Source organism: Scardinius erythrophthalmus, assembly GCF_964197995.2.
Source record: "Scardinius erythrophthalmus genome assembly, chromosome: 10".
NCBI classification, from domain to species: Eukaryota; Metazoa; Chordata; class Actinopteri; order Cypriniformes; family Leuciscidae; genus Scardinius; species Scardinius erythrophthalmus.
The window spans coordinates 41,060,352-41,082,966 of NC_138230.1; the positions used below are offsets into that span (position 1 = coordinate 41,060,352).

General features: G+C 39.5%; 2 protein-coding genes across 2 annotated transcripts in view; one reads left to right on the forward strand and one right to left on the reverse strand.

Annotated features, from left to right (window-relative positions):
* dync1i1a (dynein cytoplasmic 1 intermediate chain 1a) overlaps window positions 1–6,885 on the forward strand; it is a gene marked incomplete at its 3' end in the record, with an annotated part of 71,443 nt that extends 64,558 nt beyond the window's left edge. The window contains exons 15-16 of the mRNA XM_081376599.1: window positions 11–136; window positions 6,775–6,885. Of these exons, the coding sequence (XP_081232725.1) occupies window positions 11–136; window positions 6,775–6,885 (237 nt within the window). The remainder of the gene's footprint in view (window positions 1–10; window positions 137–6,774) is intronic.
* Window positions 6,886–9,024: 2,139 nt separating this feature from the next.
* Window positions 9,025–22,615, reverse strand: part of slc25a13 (solute carrier family 25 member 13) — a 42,674-nt gene continuing 29,083 nt past the window's right edge. Inside the window, exons 14-18 of the mRNA XM_081375955.1 lie at window positions 20,278–20,418; window positions 15,965–16,103; window positions 13,292–13,450; window positions 11,873–11,963; window positions 9,025–9,984 (exon numbers count right to left, since the gene is read on the reverse strand). Of these exons, the coding sequence (XP_081232081.1) occupies window positions 9,816–9,984; window positions 11,873–11,963; window positions 13,292–13,450; window positions 15,965–16,103; window positions 20,278–20,418 (699 nt within the window). The 3' untranslated portion in view covers window positions 9,025–9,815. The remainder of the gene's footprint in view (window positions 9,985–11,872; window positions 11,964–13,291; window positions 13,451–15,964; window positions 16,104–20,277; window positions 20,419–22,615) is intronic.

Here is a 22,615-nt window from a genome sequence, read left to right on the forward strand (position 1 = left end):
TTGAGTGCAGGTTCCCAGTGCCAGCGTGACCATCGAGGGCTCCCCCGCTCTGAACCGCGTGCGATGGGCCGCCGGGGGCAAAGAGGTCGCCGTGGGAGACTCCGAGGGCCGTGTGTGGATATACGACGTTGGAGAGGTATGAATCTAATGAAGAGAATGTGTGAAATTACTGTTATTATTAGGATTCTTGCAGGAGCTTCACAAACATGGATGCGGAATGAAAGTGGAAGTGAAACTGAATCTCTCCGAGTTGGGTCTGCATGTTTACCGAGCCTCTCTGAACGGATAGCTTGTTATTGTTTGAATCTTTTATTTTAAGGCCGTCTCCACATGAATGAGTCTCCGCCACAGAGCAGCAAAACCACGAGGACTCCCATGTTCACCATGTTGTTTTCGGGCTCCAGGTTTGGCCTCTCCTCATGTGTGGGGCAGTGCTAATCTTAGCGCAGTGTATTGTGGTAATTGGAGAGTGCGTCGGTGGAGCATGTGGGCTCCTTGGGCTGATGATAATGGTGGGTCATCAATAAAATGAAGTGAAGGAAAGTTGAAGGGTTTCGGTGGAACGGGGGCTTATTTACCAAAAGCCCTCAACATGGGCTCGTTCAGCAGAGGCCGTCACCAACATGAACAGCACCACTTCTGACGACTGCCAAGTCCCTTTGTGTTATATTTAGTAGACTGTGTTAAATATTTGCTTTGGATCACCACCGCATGTTTTCGCCCCGCTTGAGTCGCATTGCGTATAGTTCAGATGTCATTTTGAAGTTAAAAAGGTTTTGTTCTTCAACCGAAGGGTCGTCCCCTGGAACAGAGGGGTTTTTAAGGCTACAAATATCCTGTCTTTACAATCTTTTCAGAGCCCGTCTACTGAGAGCCTGGCCACTCCCTATTAAAGGGTTAGTTCACCCAAAATTAATTACTCACCCTCGTGTTGTTCCAACCGCGTAAGACCTTCGTTCATCTTCGGAACACAAATTAAGATATTTTTGATGAAATCAGAGCTATGTCTCACTCCTCCATAGGCTGCTATGTGACCGAAACTTGCTGGCCCAGAAAAGTTATTAAAGAGATCGTTAATATAGTCCAAGTGACTCCAGTGGCTCAATCTTAAGGATATCAAGCGACGAGAATACTTTTTGTGCGCAAAAACAAACAAAAATAACGACTTTATTCCACTTTACATTTCCTTCTCTCTGGGCCTCGTAGTGTTTTTGCGCTGCGCGTCTGTGTTGCACGTCATCACGCATCACACACATGACCGGCGTTGGCCAATAGTGAGCCTAAACGTGGTGACGTGTAACACAGATGCGCTGCGCAAAAAGACTACGCGAACCAACTAGAGGCCCAGAGAGAAGGAAATGAAAAGTGGAATAAAGTCGTTATTTTTGTTTGTTTTTGCGCACAAAAAGTATTCTCGTCGCTTGATATACTTAAGATTGAGCCACTGGAGTTACTTGGACTATATTAACAATGTCTTTAATGACTTTTCTGGGCCAGCAAGTTTCGGTCACATAGCAGCCTATGGAGGAGTGAGACATAGCTCAGATTTCATCAAAAATATCTTAATTTGTGTTCCGTAGATGAACGAAGGTCTTACGCGGTTGGAACAACATGAGGGTGAGTAATTACTGACAGAATTTTCATTTTTGGGTGAACTAACCCTTTAAGTCCTATTGTATAGAATTTTGGTTGCAGTTCCACCAGAGTTCCACTGGGGGCGATCGCCCATGAGTGCAAAATGAATGGGAGTCTGTGGAGCTAGACGGCTAAATTAGTCTCTTTCACCCGATTGCCGTTGAGAAATCTCAGATTTAATTTTAGGTTTTGCAAGTTCAACATGGGTTATATATCGAAAGTTGAATGAACGAGTACCTATGTCCTTTTGATTTCTTACAGGTTGAGTTGTTGTTGCCCATAACGCTGATTGGTCAGTGAAGGACTGATTACAACCAGAGATACCGCTTGATGGCATCGTGTGTGTGTGTGTGTGTGTTTTCGGCGTGGTCTTTTAAAACAACAAAACAAAAACTCTTCTAGCACGTGTATTTACCTGTGTCAGCTGTGTTGTCAATGCCTCGAGAGAAAAGAAAGTGCAGAGCGCGAAACCACCAAAGTGACTGAAGGATTGCCGTAAAGCAGTATCTCTGGTCGTACGATGTGTATGATGTCATTGACATTTTAAAAGACTTTTTAAAGCAAATAAGTGACTAAAAAAACTAACACCCAGCAATGTGTGATTTCTTTGCATCTCCTTTCGAATACAACATTAAAATTACTAGACAAAAAATTATATCCTGAGAAAAGTGGATTTTGAGGGGTATAGCGCCATAGACCTCCATTCATTCTGCACTCGTCCTGTGAGCGCCCTCATATGGAACCAGAGTGGAACTGCAACCAGTTCAGAAGCCGGAAGTGTACTGAGAGTGAAACTTCTCGCCTTATTAGACATTCTCTGATCTTTCTTTGCTGTAGTTCTAGCGGACCATAGAAGAAGACAGTTTTATGACTATCTGTTGTATTGCCTCTTGTGGCAAAGCAAAGAAAGTCGCGTTATGAATTCTGTTCAGATATTTCAGGGTGTTACTTTGCATTCATATTTTTGCGTAGATTATGTTTCAGACCTGACTCTGTTACTGCAGTTCATAGATACAGTGATTTACTCTTTTCCGACCAGAATGAATTTAGGATTTAAATTATTATTATTATTATTATTTTTTTTTGAAGAAACAAGCCCAATTTGACATCTCTTTAAATCTTATTAAAACCTAAGTTGTTTAACATCATTTATTATTATAACATTAGTTAATGCATTGACTAACTAACAATGCGCAATATATTTTATGCATTACAGCATTTATTAACCTGTGTTAATGTTAGTTCATACAAATGTTCATTTTCATGTTGGTTCACAACTAATGTTGACTGATACAACTTTTGATTTCAACAATTTATTAGTAAATGATTAACATTAGATTAAAGTTTAACATTAATTAATATTAATAAATCCTCTAGAAGTATTGTTTAGTGTTTGTTCATGTTAACTAATACAGTTAACTAACGTTAACAAATGAAAAGTGTTACCGAAAAAAATATTTTAAAAATAACTGCTTCACTTCAAAATCATGTGCTCCAACCAACCTGCAGAAAAAAAAAATTATGTCATAGAAAAATTATAATGATATCATAGAAAGGGCCCCATCAGACCATAATGGTGTTAAGTGTTAAAGGTGCTCAAAGCGATGTCACGCGTTTTTTAGGCTGAAACATTTTTTGTCACATACAGCAAACATCTCACTATCCGCTAGCTTTCTGTCCCCTGAACACACTGTAAAAAAACGCGGTCTCTGTAGACAGCCCAGGCTCCACAAACGACAACAAAAACAAACTGGCCCAACCTGGACCACGAAACATAACAAACCGTGTTCCAGCCAATAACCGACAAGAATGATTTGGGGGTGGGGGTTGGGGGGTTAGTGCACATGAAGGGGGGTGTGAGGGGAGTGGAGGAGAGAGAAGCATGAAGAGGGAAGTTTGCTAGCTAGTTAGATATCCTAGACCAGTGGTTCCCAACCTTTTTTTGTCTGAGACCCCCTTTTTCCCAAGAAAATATTTTAGGGCCCCCCTTCACATTTAATGATATTATTGCTCTTGTAAACTTGCAACAAGGATGACAGAATATGTTGTTTTCAACCAAACGGTATGTTTACTATAACCAGATATGTTTATGTACAAATAATAGCCTATAATATTGAAAATACAATAACAAAAACATCAGTAGGCACTTTGTAATTTAAAAACGTAAGCCTAGGAGTAGCCTATAAAGTGGCCCTATTTAAAAATGCAATAACAAAAATATTCACACTGGTGTGTAGGTAAAAAAAAAAAAAAGTATATAGGCTATTACTAAATGACTGCTGTCTGGGACCTCAATACTTGCATGTTATTTGTGAGGCTTTATCAATGTGAGGCTTTATTTTTGACGCTTTTGGCGCTATAACGAGCGATAATAAACTTGCGTTTAAAATAATGCGTCTTTCGGAAGAACATTGTAGCCGGAACTACTTCTCTCTGTGTACGTCTATGACGAGTCACGCATGTACTGGGCTACTCCGCAGCAGCAGCGATCCGAACCAGTGTGAAATAGTCCCAATGTAAACACTTATTATAGGTGTACCATAGTGGTTCAGGATAAGACAAAAACACGGATTGGAAAATGGATTCATGATGAACTCGCTCATAATATACATTTTGTAAATTTTGAACAGAAAAAAGTTAAGGACTTGTATTTAATGCTCATTGCTCAAAACTATTCAAAATACGACGCGACCCCCCACAGAGCTCGCTGAGGCCCCCTTGTGGGCCGCGACCCCCCTGTTGGGAACCACTGTCCTAGACGACGACGACTAACGTTAGAATTATATTCTTTTGAATTTTGATATGGCCGACACACAACCAAAGAGACGATGTTCCGATGAACAAATAGCAAAGAAGATGAAAAATGGAGAAGGAACACACAAAGTCCCGACTTTACATCGGAAAAGCACGGAAGGGAGGGGGGAGGGGACGGGATGAGGAGGAGGGAGGGTCGAGCTAGCGTCCGTTTTGTTTGACATTACTTTGAACGTCAACAAGAAGTGACGTCACCCAAAATTACTAAGAGTACCTTTAAGCTCAGTAAAATGTCAGATATTTTTTTGACAAGGCAATGTTATTTCAGTTCGCAAAAAATATATATTTATATTATGTATATATATATATATATATATATATATATATACACACACATATACATATACAGTGATGAAATCCCAGTGTTATAAGGTCATTTATTGATGAAGGCTTCTTAAGACCACCTGCTGTACTATCCACCTTATTTTCGAACGCGGAAGTAAACATGGGTCCAATATCCGGTTTTTGTGCGGCACTTCCGTTTCCTCGCTTCCCTGGGCTAAATAACATATCGATCGCGAAGGATTATGCAGAGTGTATAGAAAAATGTTACACATGCCGTAGCAGATGAATACTACAAAGAACTAAAGCCCCGCCTCACTCAGTTAGGGTACCGGACCTGGTTGAAAACACTCATGCATCTAGCTGGCAGAGTGCCAAAACTTCACCGGCTCCTTCAGCCCCGCCCGTATAAACATAGTCGAGCCAACGCTGGACTAATATGGAGGTATTTTGTCATGTCAAATGTATTAATAATGCCATAAGAATGCAACCAAAGCATAGGATGGATAGCAATAAGTAGATGGCTATAAATAGTTGTAAATCATACAAAATAAATGCCATGATCATGCCATTATGCCATGATCACTAGATTTTATACAGGGGTTACTATAATGATTTTGTTTCTCCTTGGAGTTTTTATCATGGTTTTTATTGAGACTTCATAGCCCAGCCACTTTTCTGGTATCGGGTGGTCTTCTATAGGTGCTCACGAAATGAAAAGAACAAACATACGGTCGTTTCGATGGTTTCTTCAAATGTAAAGCTTTTAACCACAGGCGAAGGGATTCCTCAGGCCGGCGACACTCTGCGTGTCCGTTTTTATTTCGGCTCCCATGTTAACAGGTTAGAACGTGCACACTGCCTGCGTTACATGCGCGGAAAACGCGTGCATGCTATAAATAGAATCGACGCCTATTTTTCACGCGACACGCAAGCGTTTTGGAAGCGTTTCCAGACAAAATAGAATAGGAAAAGATCTTTGTATTTAATTTTACATGAATACTAATAAATTACATTTTGATGTTTGAAATTTTAGGTTTTGACAAATGCAGATATAAATGCAATGAAAAAAAAATCGATTTTCTAATATTGCACCTGTCAATACAGAACGAAATATTCTGTAGCCTGTTTTGCCGTCAATACTGCCGACGTTGTCTTTGCTGCTATATATATGTTTAACATTAAAGGCCTTCCACAACTCTCTCCCCATTATGTCGAATATAATCACCAATGAATGAGGCTTATCATATGTCACCTAGCAGTGCCGCGTCAGACACGTTTCTGGTGTGCAAAGACATGTAAAACGCCACGCAACAGAAACGCCACGCAGCCAGTGTGTCTCTGGTCGTAGGGCGCCTGATTAAAATGTAAATGATTTCGATGATTAAAACACTCCTGCTCCAAGTAAACCTTTCTTTTGTATCAGTTTATGACAACCTCTAACTGCACAAACAATCCCGGTCTTCCCCGAAGCCATGACGATGAGTTAGTTGTTAGGAACACTTGTTTAATTAACCGATATGGTGAAAAGTGATCAGCGCGCCAGTGACCGGAAGTGCCTGACCGGAAGTCTCGCACAAAATACCGTCAACTGGCTGCGTCCGTATTTCCGTTAAAAATAAGGTGAATAAAAGAGCTTGATTTGGCCTTTGGTTTGGAAGTGGCTGTCATCTCCTCCCACCTCTCTATTCCTGTTTAATTAAACCCTGTAGATCCTCTCTCTCTCTCTCTCTCTCTCTCTCTCTCTCTCTCTCTCTCTCTCTCTCTCTGACTCTGACAGCAGAAAGTGATCCCACATCGTCACCCAGCCGGCCCATAGTCCCCATCTTCCCCTTCCTGAGAACTGACACGATAAATATTCAGCACTCAAAGGCCAAACAAGCAGCTTTATTGTTCTGTCTCTGAATCACAATGTGTGCTGATCTCTTTCCTCTCCCACACTGTGACAGCACATGTAATGCGTAGCTTTGCTCTTGATGTGGCGTTTTGGAGATGTGGGGGGTGTTTTTGGCACTGGATCTCTCAAACGCTCATCTGTTGCAGCTGGCCGTGCCCCACAGTGAGGACTGGACCCACTTCGGACACACACTGATGGAGATCCGTGCCAACCGTGGGGATGGAGAGGAGGAGGGGCCTGGGGAACTGAGCGCGTAAACACGGATCCAACAGTCATCAGCGTCATCACAAACCCAGACTGAGCCTGATGTAACACACAATTAGCATGTCCACTAGTACTGTGCTGTTTACCGGTTATCCAAAGGGACCGTTTATCCAAATAATGAAAAATGTTGCATTGTTTACTGATCACAAAGCCGAACAGTAATGCTATCTATCAGGATTTGCTAGTGCTATAGTGAGGTTAGGGTTAAAGTCAGCATGAAACAGGAGTTGTGATAGTCTTCTTCTGAAATGGCTTCTCAAACAAGAACAAATATAGAGCGGAATTGATTGGATGGTTTCGGTTTGCTGTTGTTGTGATCTCACACGAGCGACGGGTTCTTCCTTACGCGTGCCAGAAAACGTCTTCAGAGAAGAAAGAAAATGTGGCTACGAGAAGTTATTTCAATTAAAGATTATGAGGGCACATGAATTTAAAAAAAATAATGATGTCCACAGATCAAATCATTTATGATAAATACTCCAATATTCCATAAAAATAAGTCAATTTGATTGTCAATTTGATTTCATTGTGACTTTAAGGGTTAGTATTTGTTTCAATGCTGTGTTGGCAATGTGCACTGTGATTAACATGACTGATGATGAAATTAGAATCGGCTGCGGGCGGGGCTTGTTCTTAAAGGGATAGTTCACCCAAAAATGACAATTCTGTCATCAGTTACTCACCCTCATGTTGTTCCAAATCTGTATGAGTTTCTTTCTTCTGTTGAACACAAAAGAAGATATTTTAAAGAATGTTGGCAACCAGAGAGTTGACGGCACCCATTTTTTCTACTATGGAAGTCAGTGGCTTCCGTCAACTGTCTAGTTGCCAACATTCTTTAAAATATCTTCTTTTTTGTTCAACAGAAGAAAGAAACATTGGGTGAACTATCCCTTTAATTGGGTTTAGGGGGAGGGGGAGCATAAACATATAGTTGTTTCGATTATTTGCTGGTATAAGAGTAAAAGTTATCTTTTACTCTTGTCTATTTTTAGAGGCAGCGTGGCGATGTGGGTTATTGTATAGCGCTGTGTGCCGCTGTGTTAAGCTGAACCAATTCAGTAACAAATTTTAACTTCTATTTTGCGTAATGCGTAATTTATGAAGTTAGAAGGTTACTAGTATCAAGTTTCTCAAACCGCTTTTCAGCAACGCCACTCCCCTACCGCTGAATTTGAACTGAAATATACCCGTATGGATAGCAAAAAGGAATAAAATTGAATCGAGCTTGCGAATCGCCCTTTCGTTTACTGCGTCCTTCCATGGTGAATGTGATTTCATCGAGTCCAACATGTTCCTGGATCAACATTCCAAACAACCAATCAAATTTGAGGGACAAGTTTACAGTTTATGTCAAGTTTAGACTCACACAACCAGGGTTAGGTGCTTCTACATCAGTGTTATTCACCCATTATTTCCCTCTTATTTTAAGGGATAAGTTATGGGTTATGTTAGGTTTAAGGGATTCAATTTTTGTACTAAAATGTTGTTCCAGGATCAGGAACATGTCTTACTTGGCGAAATCACGGTGATCCTCATTCCATAATGAAATTGAAAATTGAACCACAGTTTTATTATGGAAAAGAGCTGCTTACTCTGCACAACAATGTCATACAGGTGTGAATGAATACTGTGAATGACAGTTTTCATATTTAGGTGAACGATCCCTTTAATATGGTTGCTTATGGTAAAATAGTTTTTATTTCTGTGAGCTTCTGTGCAGTTTTTGTTGTGTAAGAGTTCATTGTATTATTATTTTTTATTTTTTTATGTTTCGTCTCATTACCTTGATAGCATTTACTGCTAAATCAGTCCATAACATGTCTGAAAATGTGAATTTGAAATAACCTGCTGCTAGGACGCGATTTTCGACGTTGGTTGGTGTTTATTTTTTAGTATACTTGAACAGTGTGTGTATATTTTTGTACTGAGCTCCCTGCATGAAGTATTAACAAAGTCATGTAAGTTTAACTGTCAACAATAATGGCTTTCTCATCAGTGTTATAGCAATGCAAACAGGTATTGTGTGCTTGCTAAAAGATTTCACATTTTAGAAATGATGTTATTGAAAACCATAAGTGAGAAGTGTGTGGCTAAATACAATGAGTATTGACAAATAAAACATGTTAAACCAGTTTCGTTTTGATCTTTTAATAAATCTTTTTCAATCAGTGCATCTATTGCTGCCATACTTAGAGTAAGGCACAGTCTTTACACACTATATGTACAATCAGCTCTACAGTACAGCTCAATATAATGTCTTCACCTCAATTTTACAGTACTAACATACAGTGCATTATCTGTAAAAACCTTGGAGTCTCCCGACTGCTTGTATATCCCAAAAACACGATTCAAACATAAATATGAAATACTATTATACATTCAAATGTGAGTGTCCACATCAGTAATGAAATGAATGTTAGTATGTGATTACATAGTTTTATGGTAAAAGGAGAAAAGAAAATGTAAACAGTTGCACATCTATAATAAAAAAAAAAAGTTTAGTTTCAACTGGATATGCTTGTACTGCCAAAACTCTGCAATATGCATCAAGTGCCTTGAGTTCATTAAATAAAAGGGGATCAACTTTAGTAAATCTAACTGATCAGTTACGTGAATTGATTGGGAAGGTCATACCCATTTAATCATTTTGGAAGTTTCTTAAAGGTAATTTGTCAGGTAAATAAATAAAAATACAATAAAATAAAGAATCAAATGAACAGTGATTTACATTTAAAGTCACGCGACCATCCCACTGAAGAATCCAGAACTTTGGTAGATCATCCCCATCTACTTTAAAGCTGTAATATGCATTAATAATCACATAAAACATCCTTTCCAGTTGATCTGCTGAAGGTTTTATGAGATTCATAAGTGTGTGTGTTCCAGTGTAGGGTAGCGTCACATAGTGCAGGCGTTCGCCTCAAGCGTGGGGGGCGGCAGGCGCTCGGAATCGTGGTAGATGCAGTCCAAATTTACTCTCGATGCCAGCAAACGTGGCCACGGCCAACCTGAAGCCACCGATGTGGTCGGGATTGGGCGCCGGGAGGCTGATCCGAGACTTGGGAGTAGGCTCTGCGCCAGCTGGTTTTCTGTGGTGAGGAGAGAGCGAGAGAGAAGATGGATGAGGAGGAGGAGCGAAGGCAGACTTCACATTCTGCCCTGTCCTGTCCTGTCAAACAAGAATAAACAGCCTGCCTGCATACTGAAAACAAGAATATTTTCCCCTCAAGTTATGGAACACAAAATAAATGAATAGACCAGAACTGGTTTCTTGCTTTCCTTTAAAAAAAAAAAAACTTCCATTTAGGACACAAATCCTATTTTAGGATGTCGTCTTAACATTTTAGCTTGAATGAAATCATAATCGTGTAGTAGCTCAGTCAGTCTGTTGAAGCACATAAACCAGACGTGAATATAAAAACAGTTCTTTTGAATTTGAGTGTCAGCATAAGCAATAAAATGTCAATGTAGACATATGATAAAAAGGAAAATCATTTTTGAATCTTTTTACTCATTCTGTATATGCATGTGCTATTTTCTCAGATTCTCTTTTTTAGCATAACTTGGTTCTGATTATATCTTCATATCTTCAAATTATGTCATTGTATAATAACTGTATATTTGACTATAGGTCAAAAGTTTAGCAAGATTTTTCCTTTTAATAAATGAATGCTTTCATTCAACATGGACACATTAATCAAGACATTTATAACGTAACAAAAGATTTATATTTCAAATTGACGCTGTTCTTTTGAACCTTCTATTCATCAAACAATCCTGAAAAAATGTCTCACGGTTTCCATAGAAACATTAAGCATTCCATACTATGGAAGTCAGTAGACAATCAACTGTTTGGTTACCCACATTCTTCAAAATATCTTCTTTTGTTTTCAGCAGAAGAAATTCATACAGTTTTTGGAACAACTTTAGGGTGAGTAAATGATGAATTTTCATTTTTAGGTGAACTATCCCTTTGAGGACACTGTCCCTTTAAAAGCATGTCACAGGTCTCTCTTCTATTAGAATGAACATTACAATGTTATTATTTTATCATATTTATAGTACTACTGGTCATCAGTTAACAGTCATAACATGAAAGTAATTAAGCATCAGCTAGAATTTCAGAATCAGTGCATCCTCACTTTTTCTTTTCACATAAAATAATGTCAACTCAAAGAAAAGTTTCAGATCTTCAGATATTTCCGCTACATGACTGTATGATTTCACGCTGTCCTAAAATACTCTGTACCCTGAATGGAAAAGTTTCAAGAAAAGGCATTTATTTTGTGTTCCATAACTTGAGAGGAAAATATTCTTGTTTTTACAATTCAGTCAGGCTGTTTATCTCCAGTAAACTTTTCGATATGACAGCACGCGATTAATAAAGTGCTCACCGAGCCACATGAATCAATATATAAACAGGTATAAAAACAAATCCACACATGGGTCAATATATATACGATGTTCTTTTATATGTGCCTGTGGTTTCTGGCTTTCAGGACAGCACAATGTTCCATGGGAAAATAAGGTCATTCTGTCCAGAACTGGAACAGACTCCGGTCGAAGCAATCCTCCCCACCTCAAATCGCTTGGACACATGGAGCCATGTGGCTATGGAAGAGCATTTCTAGAAATGTCACCTCCAGGCTTCAGTGAGTCAGCTGACCCTTTCTAAATCATAAAGCGAGGGTGTTTTTCGCTTCAGCTGGAGAGATAAAGATGCCGCAAACAGCTTTCAGTCCAGGCATTCGACGCTTTCTTGTATAGCAATTATTGGGCCTCCCTGCCTCAGATGTAACAAAGTGGCCGTCGAAATGAGAGTCTTTGCTACAAAGCCAGCCCTCTCTAAACAGCTATTAATGAAATTTCAGGGCATCTGACATTTCAGTGCTCTTCAAATTCACACTGTGTGCCCCAGAGCTTTTGTTCCTAATGGAAGAAATCGAAAGAAAGTTTTAAGAAGTGTGAGAGTCTTACTGTCCACCGAAGTCTACGTAAAACCATCTCTGCAGCAGCTCATAGGTCACCAGCGTCACTCCAAACTGAGGCGAGGAGCGAAACACACGTGCTGAGAAGGACAAACAAACAAAATTACATTCATGTGAAGCATCAGCAAGCATTCTGAACAGATTCTACATTCATTAAAAATGCTTTAGGTCATGTAGGAGTGCTAATACACACAATTATTAACACTGTTCGCCATATTGTCAGAATTGCAAGTCTTCTTAAAGGGATAGTTCACCCAAAAACAAAAATTCTGTCATTAATTACTCACCCTCAATCATTCCAAACCCGTCAGACTTTTGTTCATCTTCAGAACACAAATGAAGATCATTTTGATGAAATCTGAGAGCTTTCTATCCCTCCATTGACAGCTACACAACTACGACTTTGACGCTTCAAAAAGTTCATTAAGAGATCATAAAACGAATCCATATGTGGTTTAGTCAAAATTTTCTGAAGAAACTCAATCGCTTTATATGATGAACGGATTGAATTTAGACTCGTTTACGATGACTTTTAAGAAAATTCTTTTCAGGAATTCAATTTATTCTTAATTTTTTGCCCCTGTATGACTTTTATTCATCCGTGAAAAACAAAAAAGGAGCCATTTTATTCCAAAAATAATTGCATAAAGTTCAGTGTGCTCCATAAAGGAAACTGAGTCTGTCCATCATAAAAGTGGAATAAATGTTGTCCATATGACGTGTGTAGTATCTTTCAAATCTTCTTAAGTTATACCGTAGTTTTAGATGAGACACTGAATTAAATTTAAGCCATTATTTGTTGAAAAGCTTTCTTTAGGTCTCAAATCAGATTTAGGCTTGCGTTCAATTCAAATGTGGCAGGTCAAGATGTGTTAAAAGTCAACAACGTCTCATCATTGATGTCAAACCAACTGTGGCGCATCCTGACACACCGAAATTGAATTGAATGAGATTTGAGAGCTACGACAGGTGGGCGAATTTGCAGACTAGACTTTTTGTGGTCCACTGAAAAAGAAATTCGTACAGTTTGGATTCTCATTTTCTCATTTTTGGCTGAATTAACCCTTTAAAGGTGCTGTATGTAATAATTTTGTCTGTACTAAAGCATAAAACTACTGTCAAATACTTGTTTTTCTGAAAAACATTGTTACAGCCAGTTTTCTACTTGGAGTGTGCGTTCCAGGTCAGAATGTTTGTTTTGGTCGGTGTGATCAATCACTGCCAATTTACCCAATAGTATTTCGATACACTGGGTACTGGGAAACAACTCTCAAATATTTTACATTTGGACTCGCTAGCAGTCGATATTACATACTGCACCTTTACTATATAAGGTCAACTGAAAAATCCTTTGGAGCAAAAAAACAACATTAGCATGACTAGTTTCAGGTAAGTTGGCGAGATACACCTCCAGCTCCTTTCCAGAAGGCACGAGGTCCCTCCTCCTGAAGAATCTTCCAGAAACAGTCAATGAGTCCATTGTACGTGGTCTGGCCTGCACGGGCAGCCACTTGTAACCGGGTCTTGATAACATCAGCAGGGGTCACCAGGGATGCGGCAGGCATGCCTAAAGAAAAGTCACACATGTCAATGAAGAGTCTGACTTGAATTCATTAGAACATTTAAGTAACAACTTCAATCGTTTTTGAATACATTTGACTCATATAATCACATGAATATAATTTAATTCACTTTTCAGGCCAGGATTAAAACCTTAGCGTATGTAAACTCTGCGATTCCATCTATGATTAATGCACAGCGTGCAATGAATTAGTTCCACCAAACAAATACAGAAAGCCTATTTGATCAAATATTATAAATATCTCAAGCGGAAAGCTCCATTTATTCAGCATTATGCATAGTTTTTCCATTTTCAGGTCCAGACAATGCTTAATAATGAGGCTGGCATAAGCCCAGTCCCACGCTGTCCAGCACAAAGGCCACTGTGGCACCAATTCAGCTCTTCATGCCCTAAATCAGCGATAGCATTTAGTCTGAGCGGCCACACCGCCATCGCACCGACTCCAACACATGTTCAAGAGCTTTATTTTAACATCTAAATAAAATACTTGCATCTGAATAATTACGTGCCTTTCACTCTGCTGGCCTGCTTCGACGGACAAACCTTCACCGGAGCACAAAGAGCAGAAAAATGAATTACTGAAACTAAACTCAAATCATTTCATTACCAAATAATAAAACTGGCAACAAATGAACTATTAACTAAATTCGTTTTTTAATATACAGTGAACCCTTTACCAACCCGCCCATATTAAACATAAACAGGCCACTAGACAGAAATGACACTAAGAAATGTAGTGCTGTTAAACATTTTTAAAGGGGGGGTGAAATGCTCATTTTCACTCAATCTCCTGTTAATCTTGAGTACCTATAGAGTAGTATTGCATCCTTCATATCTCCAAAAAGTCTTTAGTTTTATTATTTTTATCAAAGAAAGATAGGGTGTACCGAGTCTTTCCGGAAAAAAACGAGCGTCTGGAGGCGGGCCGTGTGGGCGAAGCTAAAGCTGTACTAACGCGCCGAGCTAGTAACAACACAGAGAGACAATAGAAGCAGTTTTACTCACCGAACCTTTATCATTGTGACTGCTCGATCCTTAAGCATTAGACGATCTGCAAATTCGTCGATCTGGGCTTTGTTTATAAAACAATCATCGTCGAAATGCAGGGAACAAACAGTCTTGCACAACTCCGTTTATGCTCAGGAAAAACAAACTCCATCCACGGGTGCCTTAACGCCGGGTTCTTTGGGAATCTGTGCAGGGTTGTCTTGCCCTGGCAACCAAAAACACACTTCTTTGATGACATTGACTTCCCAAAAGCCGGGCAGGGCGCTTTGATGGCGAACTGCTTTCGCTCTCTCGCTCTGGTCTACGAGTACGCACGCGCCCGCGATCTTCCTGGAGAAGTGCCGTTAGGACCCATATAAGGAAATTCCGTTACATCTGACGTCACACATACCCATACTCGAAAAAAACTTTCCGAAACTTGTGACAAACCGGAAGGACAATTTTTGGCACAGAAATACTCCTTCAAACGTACAATTTAATTTTTTAAACTTTGTCCATGTTTAGCATGGGAATCCAACTCTTTAACAGTGTAAAAAACTCAGTATGCATGAAATAGCATTTCACCCCCCCTTTAAATTCAGAAAAAATCTGAAACTAATTAATAATAAATACAGTAGTGTGAATTACAGATCATAGATATAGAACTGTAAAAAATAACACGCAATACATACATGCATTTCCACTAGAAGTAGAGGATAAAGCCAACTTTACATTGGTCGATGCCCTAGAAGTCTGCCCGCCTCACCAATAATGGCGCACAAACTGAGCGTGTAATTAAATTTCCCGAACTGACTGTAAATCACTAATTGCCTTGAAGCTCGAATCGCTGATAAATGGTAGACTGAATGATACATGCCATAAGAACATACCTAGCCATAAAAAGTCGCTTTAAACCATCTGACAGATATAAAACATTGGGAAAGACAGGAATGCTAAGCTCTTTCTGACCATGTATGGCTTTTCAATCTCGCATCACGCTCACGTCAAGAAGCAGTAAATCTAAAACGGCAAAAAGGATTAGAAATAAATATTAATTCTCTTTCACTTGCATTCCAAACCATACTGGCTTGGCTAAAGACGTGGTCTTTTAAACAATGTTTTCTTAAAGACGAACCACAAGAGTAAAATATTAAAAACAACATCAGATCTGGATCGTATTTTACATGTGACAAGGAACGAGAGACTTGTAAAAATATTGCAAGTCAGATCTTGGATGTGTTGGCCTGGTCATGCCAGTATCGTAGGATCTGTTTATTGCTCCTGCAGTAAGGCTACTTTGGGACTTTGAGATATTTTGTTCCTCTTTTAACACTCTCAAAGCTCAAAGCACAAACTTCCAGCCCCTTTATATTAAACAGTGGAAAATATCCAACCCTTGGCAGGCGCGCTGCACTTCAAAACATAGCCTAAATCACTGAGCACTCTAATTACGGCCAACCACAATGGAGCCAGTGGTGGCAGGCGGCTACCGGAGAGTGTGTGGTGGCTTACCCGCCAGCGCCCCTGCCAGCAACAGCCTGCCAGGTCCCACTCGCCCGTCTCCGTCGCTCAGGGCCGCCTTGATGTGTGCGTAGCAGGGGAAGTAGATGGCCGAGAAGGGGATGTCTCTCAGGAAACAGGCTTTCGCACCCTGGAGGCCGGAAAGATGGACACATGACGTCAAGAGAAATATTACAGAGATGTCTTTTTGATTCAGGGACCGCGCTGGTGTAGCATTGTGAGGTATTCTGGGAGTTCGGTTTATGGCGTGTTAATGTCAACCCTTCGGAATGAGTCTGCTTTGTCCCTTTTCTGACTTGTCACTTCAAATAAACATTCACCATGCTGTTTTTTTGCGGAGACTATTCTTGCGTCTGTCACCGCAAACAAAGCCGTACCTTCAACGGGATTGGGTTTCCTCGTCTCCAGCGAGCTGGCGAGCGGCCAGGAGTGAAGAAACAGAGAGATTTTCCTCTCAGCAGAACGCTTTAAAGCCCGGCTGAAGTGCGCTTTAGACAGGCTTCATTAAACTCGCAAGGTTAATCTGCAGCGTGTACACAGGTAGCACAGATAGCCGAGGTATCTCTTTCCTGAAGCGATCTTTGTGCTCTCCTGCGGGCCGGGGCAGACGGCCCGCTGCGAAACCAGATCAAAATCACCCCCGCGTCCAGAAGGCCAGGCCTGGCTCATCTGCTTCGCCAGTGTTAATGTGGGAACATCTGGATCCACTGGCCCTCAGTGTGCATGATAACTCGACAACAGCACACTCGCAGGTGTGTGTGTGTGTGTGTGTGTGTGTGATATGAAGTGTGTGTGCTGGGGCTCTTGGTTTGGGAGTGTTGGTGGAGGCCCTGCAGCAGCAGAAGGGGAGAGGCGGGGTAATTAGGCTGACAAAGACAGCTCTGTGCCTGGGCCGGACCCTGAGGAGCCAGGCCGTCTGAGAGAAGCAGGCTGCAGCGCGTCTCCTGCACTCAAAGCACATTGTCCGCGCGGCTCAGGAGAGACACAGATGGAGGGGAGGCACCGGATTCGACATTCTTACACACACAGGCTGTTGTGTGCCGTAGTGACCCCCCTCCGACCATGACTCTGAAATAAAGGCTTCTTTCCCACGACAGGCTGACAGGTGAGCCCTGGAGACTTACCTGCCTCGGCCAGACAGGAGCGCAGGCTTTTTTTCCAGTGACCAGCCATCTGATTTACTGATAAGTGAAGCACATTCTACTGTAATCTACTGAGTGATATCGAAAGTGTATGAGAGATATTGATACTTAAAGGGATAGTTCACCCAAAAATGAAAATTAGCCCATGATTTACTCACCCTCAAGTCATCCTAGGTGTATATGACATTCTTCTTTCAGACGAATACAATCAGAGTCATATTAAAAATATAAATATATCTTCCAAGCTTTATAATGGCAGTGAATGGCCGTTTCTGTTTTGAAGTCCATAAAAGCGCATCTATCCATAATAAAAGTGCTCCACACGGCTCTGGGGGGTTAATAAAGGCCTTCTGAAGCGAAGTGATGTGTCTGTGTAAGAAAAATATCCATATTTATTACTTTACGAACATACGGATTCCACTTAACTATAAAGCGCAACTTACACGAGTAATGCGACGTACTGCTGATATTTACGCTACATCATGACTCAATACGCTACTTCCGACGTCACAAGTTGCGTAAGTTGCGCTTTAAGCGCAAGTAGAAGGCGTATGTTCGTTTGGCCTGAAGCTAGAATTTTACTTTGCAACGTGTTAAAGGGATAGTTCACTTTGAAATTAAATTTTGGTATGTTTTAGCTTACCTCAAGGGCATCCAAGATGTAGGTGTCTTTTTTTCCGCAGTAGTTTCAATTTTGAATATTTTTAGGTCAAACCGTTCTTGTCTGTCAGTCATTTGATGCAGGTTTATGGTCACTGTCTCAAAGAGCATGCACAGAGAAGTCCAAATTAAAACAATTCCCCATCGTCCAAATTAAACAATTCCCCATCGTAAGTACACATTGATGGCCTAAGACACAAAACGAGCGGTTTGTGTGAGAAAACGAACAGTATTTATATCGTTTATACCTCTTGTAACACAGCCAGGTCCAAGTTATCTGAGGGCGCAGACTGGTGCATAGATATATATACACTAGATGTCGCCTTGGCTATGGCAGTTCATTGGAACGAATGTCTTTAAGGCGACATCTAGTGTATATTTTTCTTACACAAATGCATCGCTTCGCTTCAGAAGGCCTTTATTAACCCCCCAGAGCTGTGTGGAGCACTTTTATCATGGATAGATGCACTTTTATAGACTTTAAAACAGAAACGGCCATTTACTGCCATTATACAGCTTGGAAGAGCCAGGGCATTTTTTAATATAACTCTGATTGTATTCATCCTAAAGAAGAATGTCATATACACCTAAGATGACTTGAGGGTGAGTAAATCATGGGCTAATTTTCATTTTTGGGTGAACTATCCCTTTAAGAGACAACCTGAGAAAGTCAATGTAAATGAGCCGTGTGGGCAAAGTGGGTTTGAGTCTGACTTATATACATACATATACATAAATATATACAGTATATATACAATATATATATACAGTATTATATATATATATATATATATACACACACACACATACACAATACATATAATATATATATATATATATATAAATATATATATATATATATAATATATATATATATATATATACATAATTATGAAACAACAGTTTTTAACATTATTAATAAGAAGACATTTTCTTGAGCAGCAAATCATATTAGAATGATTTCTGAAGGATCATGTGACACTGAAGACTGGAGTAATGATGCTGAAAATTATTCTATTATATTTGTTTATATTTTTATCAAATGAAAGCAGCTTTGGTCAGTATAAGAAACTTCTTTCAAAAACAAAAACAAATGTAACTGACCCCAAAATTTTTAACATTATGCATATATATATAGCTGCGGCCTAGCAGTAAAAATTTATTTAAGTTTTCCTCTTCTCCTCATTATTTACCGGTACTGTCCTCTCTACTGGCTCTTTAATAATTTTTAAAAAGTGAACATCAGTTATTATTACAGCATAAAACAACATCAAGCATCTACATATAATTAGCACCACACATAACACCTACGCAGAGGTGAACGCGCCTCATTAATCTCTCTCCAGCTGTCCATTAATGTCAGAGAACGCAGCCACTGGATGAGATATGACCCAACGCCATCATGGCAATCCCCACAACGCTGTTTACACCAAAACACTCGCTCTCCGCAACCTCCTGCGCTCCAAGCCTCAGGAATGCAGCCCTGCATCCCTCCTCAGATGCACTGGAGATGTTCTCCTGCAGTGCTGCTGAGCCTCATGGGAAAACAGGACACAAAAGCAGCACTCAGGGAACTGATCTGAGAGGCTGGTGCTACCTGGCCCCACGGCTACAGCAGCCCGCAGGGGGTGGATTGAGCCATGATGGTGTGTGTGGGTGTGGAGGACTTGCTGGAGAACGTGGATCATGACTGAGGCACTCTGGGATATAAGAGGGAGTGCAGGGAGTGAATCCACAGGTGGGAGGCGCTAGAGAGCTGAGGATGCTCCACTGGGTCTTTAGTGTGGTACGAAGTGGGTCAGACTATATCTTCGAGAGATATTTGAGGAGACATTAAATATACAAACTTTTACATTTCAAAACAACAAAACTAGATACTAAATGTTTTTTTAGAACATTATAAATATTGAAAAGTTTGGGGTTAAAAAGATTGTCAATGTTTTTGAAAAAGAAGTCTCTAATGCTCATCAAGGCTGCATTTATTTGATCAAAAACAGTAAAAACAGTAATTTTGTAAAATATAATTACAATTTAAAATAACTGTTTTAAATTCAAATATATTGTTGCCTGTAATTTCAATTCAGCATCATTACTCCAGTCTTCAGTGTCACATGATCCTTCAGACATCATTCTAATATTCTGACTTGATGCTCAAAAACATTTCATCTTATTGTCAAAACCATGATACATTTTTTTCAGGATTTTTCGACGAATAGGAAGTTTAGGCATTTATTTATATCTTTTGTAACAAATGTCATTATAAACTGTCACTTTTTATAAATATAAATAATAACTAATTAATGTAATGAGCATACCGAATTCAACCAAATGCTGACATTTTACATGAAACACTTCTGCGACATATTTCCCACTCATTTATATATTTTACTAAATAAGCAAAAGCATGTACAAGTGAAGCACATACCTCAAGCGCAGAGTAGATGTGTCTGCCGTTACGTATGAGAATTAGGTTTCAGGCTGTTTTGTGTGAGTGAGACATACCTTGTACAGGCCGAAGAACCCCAGGTCACGGATGACGGAGAGAGCACTGACGCGTGGCCCGGTGGTGATTTCTCCAGCCACCTGCAGTCGGATCTTCACGATCTCCAGAGGGTTTGTGAAGATCACCTGAGATCCCCCAGCCTGACGATCAACAACACAAGCATACAGCTTTTCACAGAGCTTCACCGACAATCATGTTTTTAAATGTGAGAAGTGCAAATAATGGAGGAAAACATGTATGTACAGATCATCTGAGGCAAGTCTGTTACTATTGTAAATACGTTCTGATAAACTCAAAGTGGAAAAACAAAAATGACAAGAGGGAAGTAATGTGATATTCTCATTGTAAGAGGACAATGCTTCAAGCTGGGCCCTGAGAATGATTGTGCTATTGTCACTCTTCGTAGGAGGAGGTGGTTGAACCTGCCAAAGACAGACGGTGCTTGAAACATCACACAGGACGCAGGCCCCTGGGGGCCTCTCAAAAAACAACCTCATGTCTCCAACCTTGTACTTGCGAGGCAGATAAAAAGCCAAAGCAGGTTGGAACAGGTTCCTTTGAAATGGTTCGAGTTTGACATGACAGCATCTGAAGCTGCAACAGAAGCATTTAAACGTGTCTCGCCAAAGAGGCTGTCCGCTTGCCGCCTCCGTGCCCTATCTTTCCTGTTGCTCATAGTTACTGAGGCTGCACACAGAAAAACAGAGCAGTGTAATTAGATGGAAATCAGTTTCCATGGATTTCTTCTCCTTCCCTCAGCCCTCCTTTTGAAAACATAAGGGCCTTACTGTTTGTTTGTTGTTGATTTTATTCCTCCATTCTTTCAGAGATATTAGCGTACGGGGCCGTCTTACGGGAATCTGGTAAATGAGTCTCGAATCTCACAAGTGTGCGCATTTAAAAATCCCACTGAGTACGAGGCAGCATATTTAAAAATAAAGATCATTATCATCTCATTGAAGGTGCTCTTTAAATAGGACGGAGCAGATTGACCCACACTTCCCTTCCAGAGGAAATTACAGCTCGACATACAGAGAGGGCTGCCCACCTTTCACAACTCACAGCTACCACTTAATAGTTGGCACATTTCGTGAATAGTTTATTTTGGTCTCCAATTATCTTTTTTTAAAGTATTAGAGAGACAAATCCCTTTTTTTTTTTTAACAATCAGAAATATTAGATAAACTATTATCGAACAAAATTAATCTAGCATGAAGACTAAAATAGGGACTTGCTCTGTCTTGTCCTACCTCGGGCCTTGACCTTCTCTATTGTATCTAACAATTAAAATCGTTTAAATCAAATACATTTTCTCAAATGACTGAAAAGATATTAAAATCATGGTCATTAAAAAAAAAAAACTTTTTAATTTTATATACTAAAAACATTTTTTATACATAAATTATATATATAATATATGTATATATATGTATATAGTCAAGTCAAGTCATCTTCATTTATATAGCGCTTTTAACAATGTAGATTGTTTCAAAGCAGCTTTACAGAGATAAACGTATAATTTATGGTAACAGAGATTGTTTTGGCTTTATAGCGGTTCTTTAGTAAAGTTATTTTCCAGCTACGGTTAGTTATGATTGATTCGCTTCCATCGCAACAATCATTTGTTATTAAATTAGGGGGCACTATACTATATATATATATATATATATATATATATATATATATATATATATACACACACACACACATTCATATACACACAACGCATATATACATACATACATACACACATACACACATACACACATACATACATACATACATGGGCAAGGCAAGGCAAGTTTATTTATATAGCACATTTCATACACAATGGCAATTCAAAGTGCTTTACATAGAAGAAAATAATAAAATAATAAAAAATCAAGAAAAATAATAAAGCTGTATATATATATATATATATATATATATATATATATATATATAAAATGATACTTATAAATTATACTCACTTATAAACCCTGTTACCCAAACTATGCATATAACTTTTTTTGTTTAATTTTGGGAAATATAAAATCTCTCAAAAGCAAAAGTTGCAAGTTGCAACCCTGTTCATTTTTTTATTGTGTTTATTGCTTAATTACACAGTCACAATCCAAATTTTCTGAAGGTTAAGCACTTCCTATCACTGAGGGGAAAAAAAGAGTTTCATATCCTATCTTGTACCCTATTCATGGAAAATGCCACTTATTTATGTGGAAAGTAATGTTTTATGGTTAATTACGGCATCAGGGCTGAGAGCAATCCTTTTTCAAACTTGTTTTGGAAAGGAATAATGCACTAAGGAGAGGGCCAGGTTATTAGCCGCATTAATTGGGT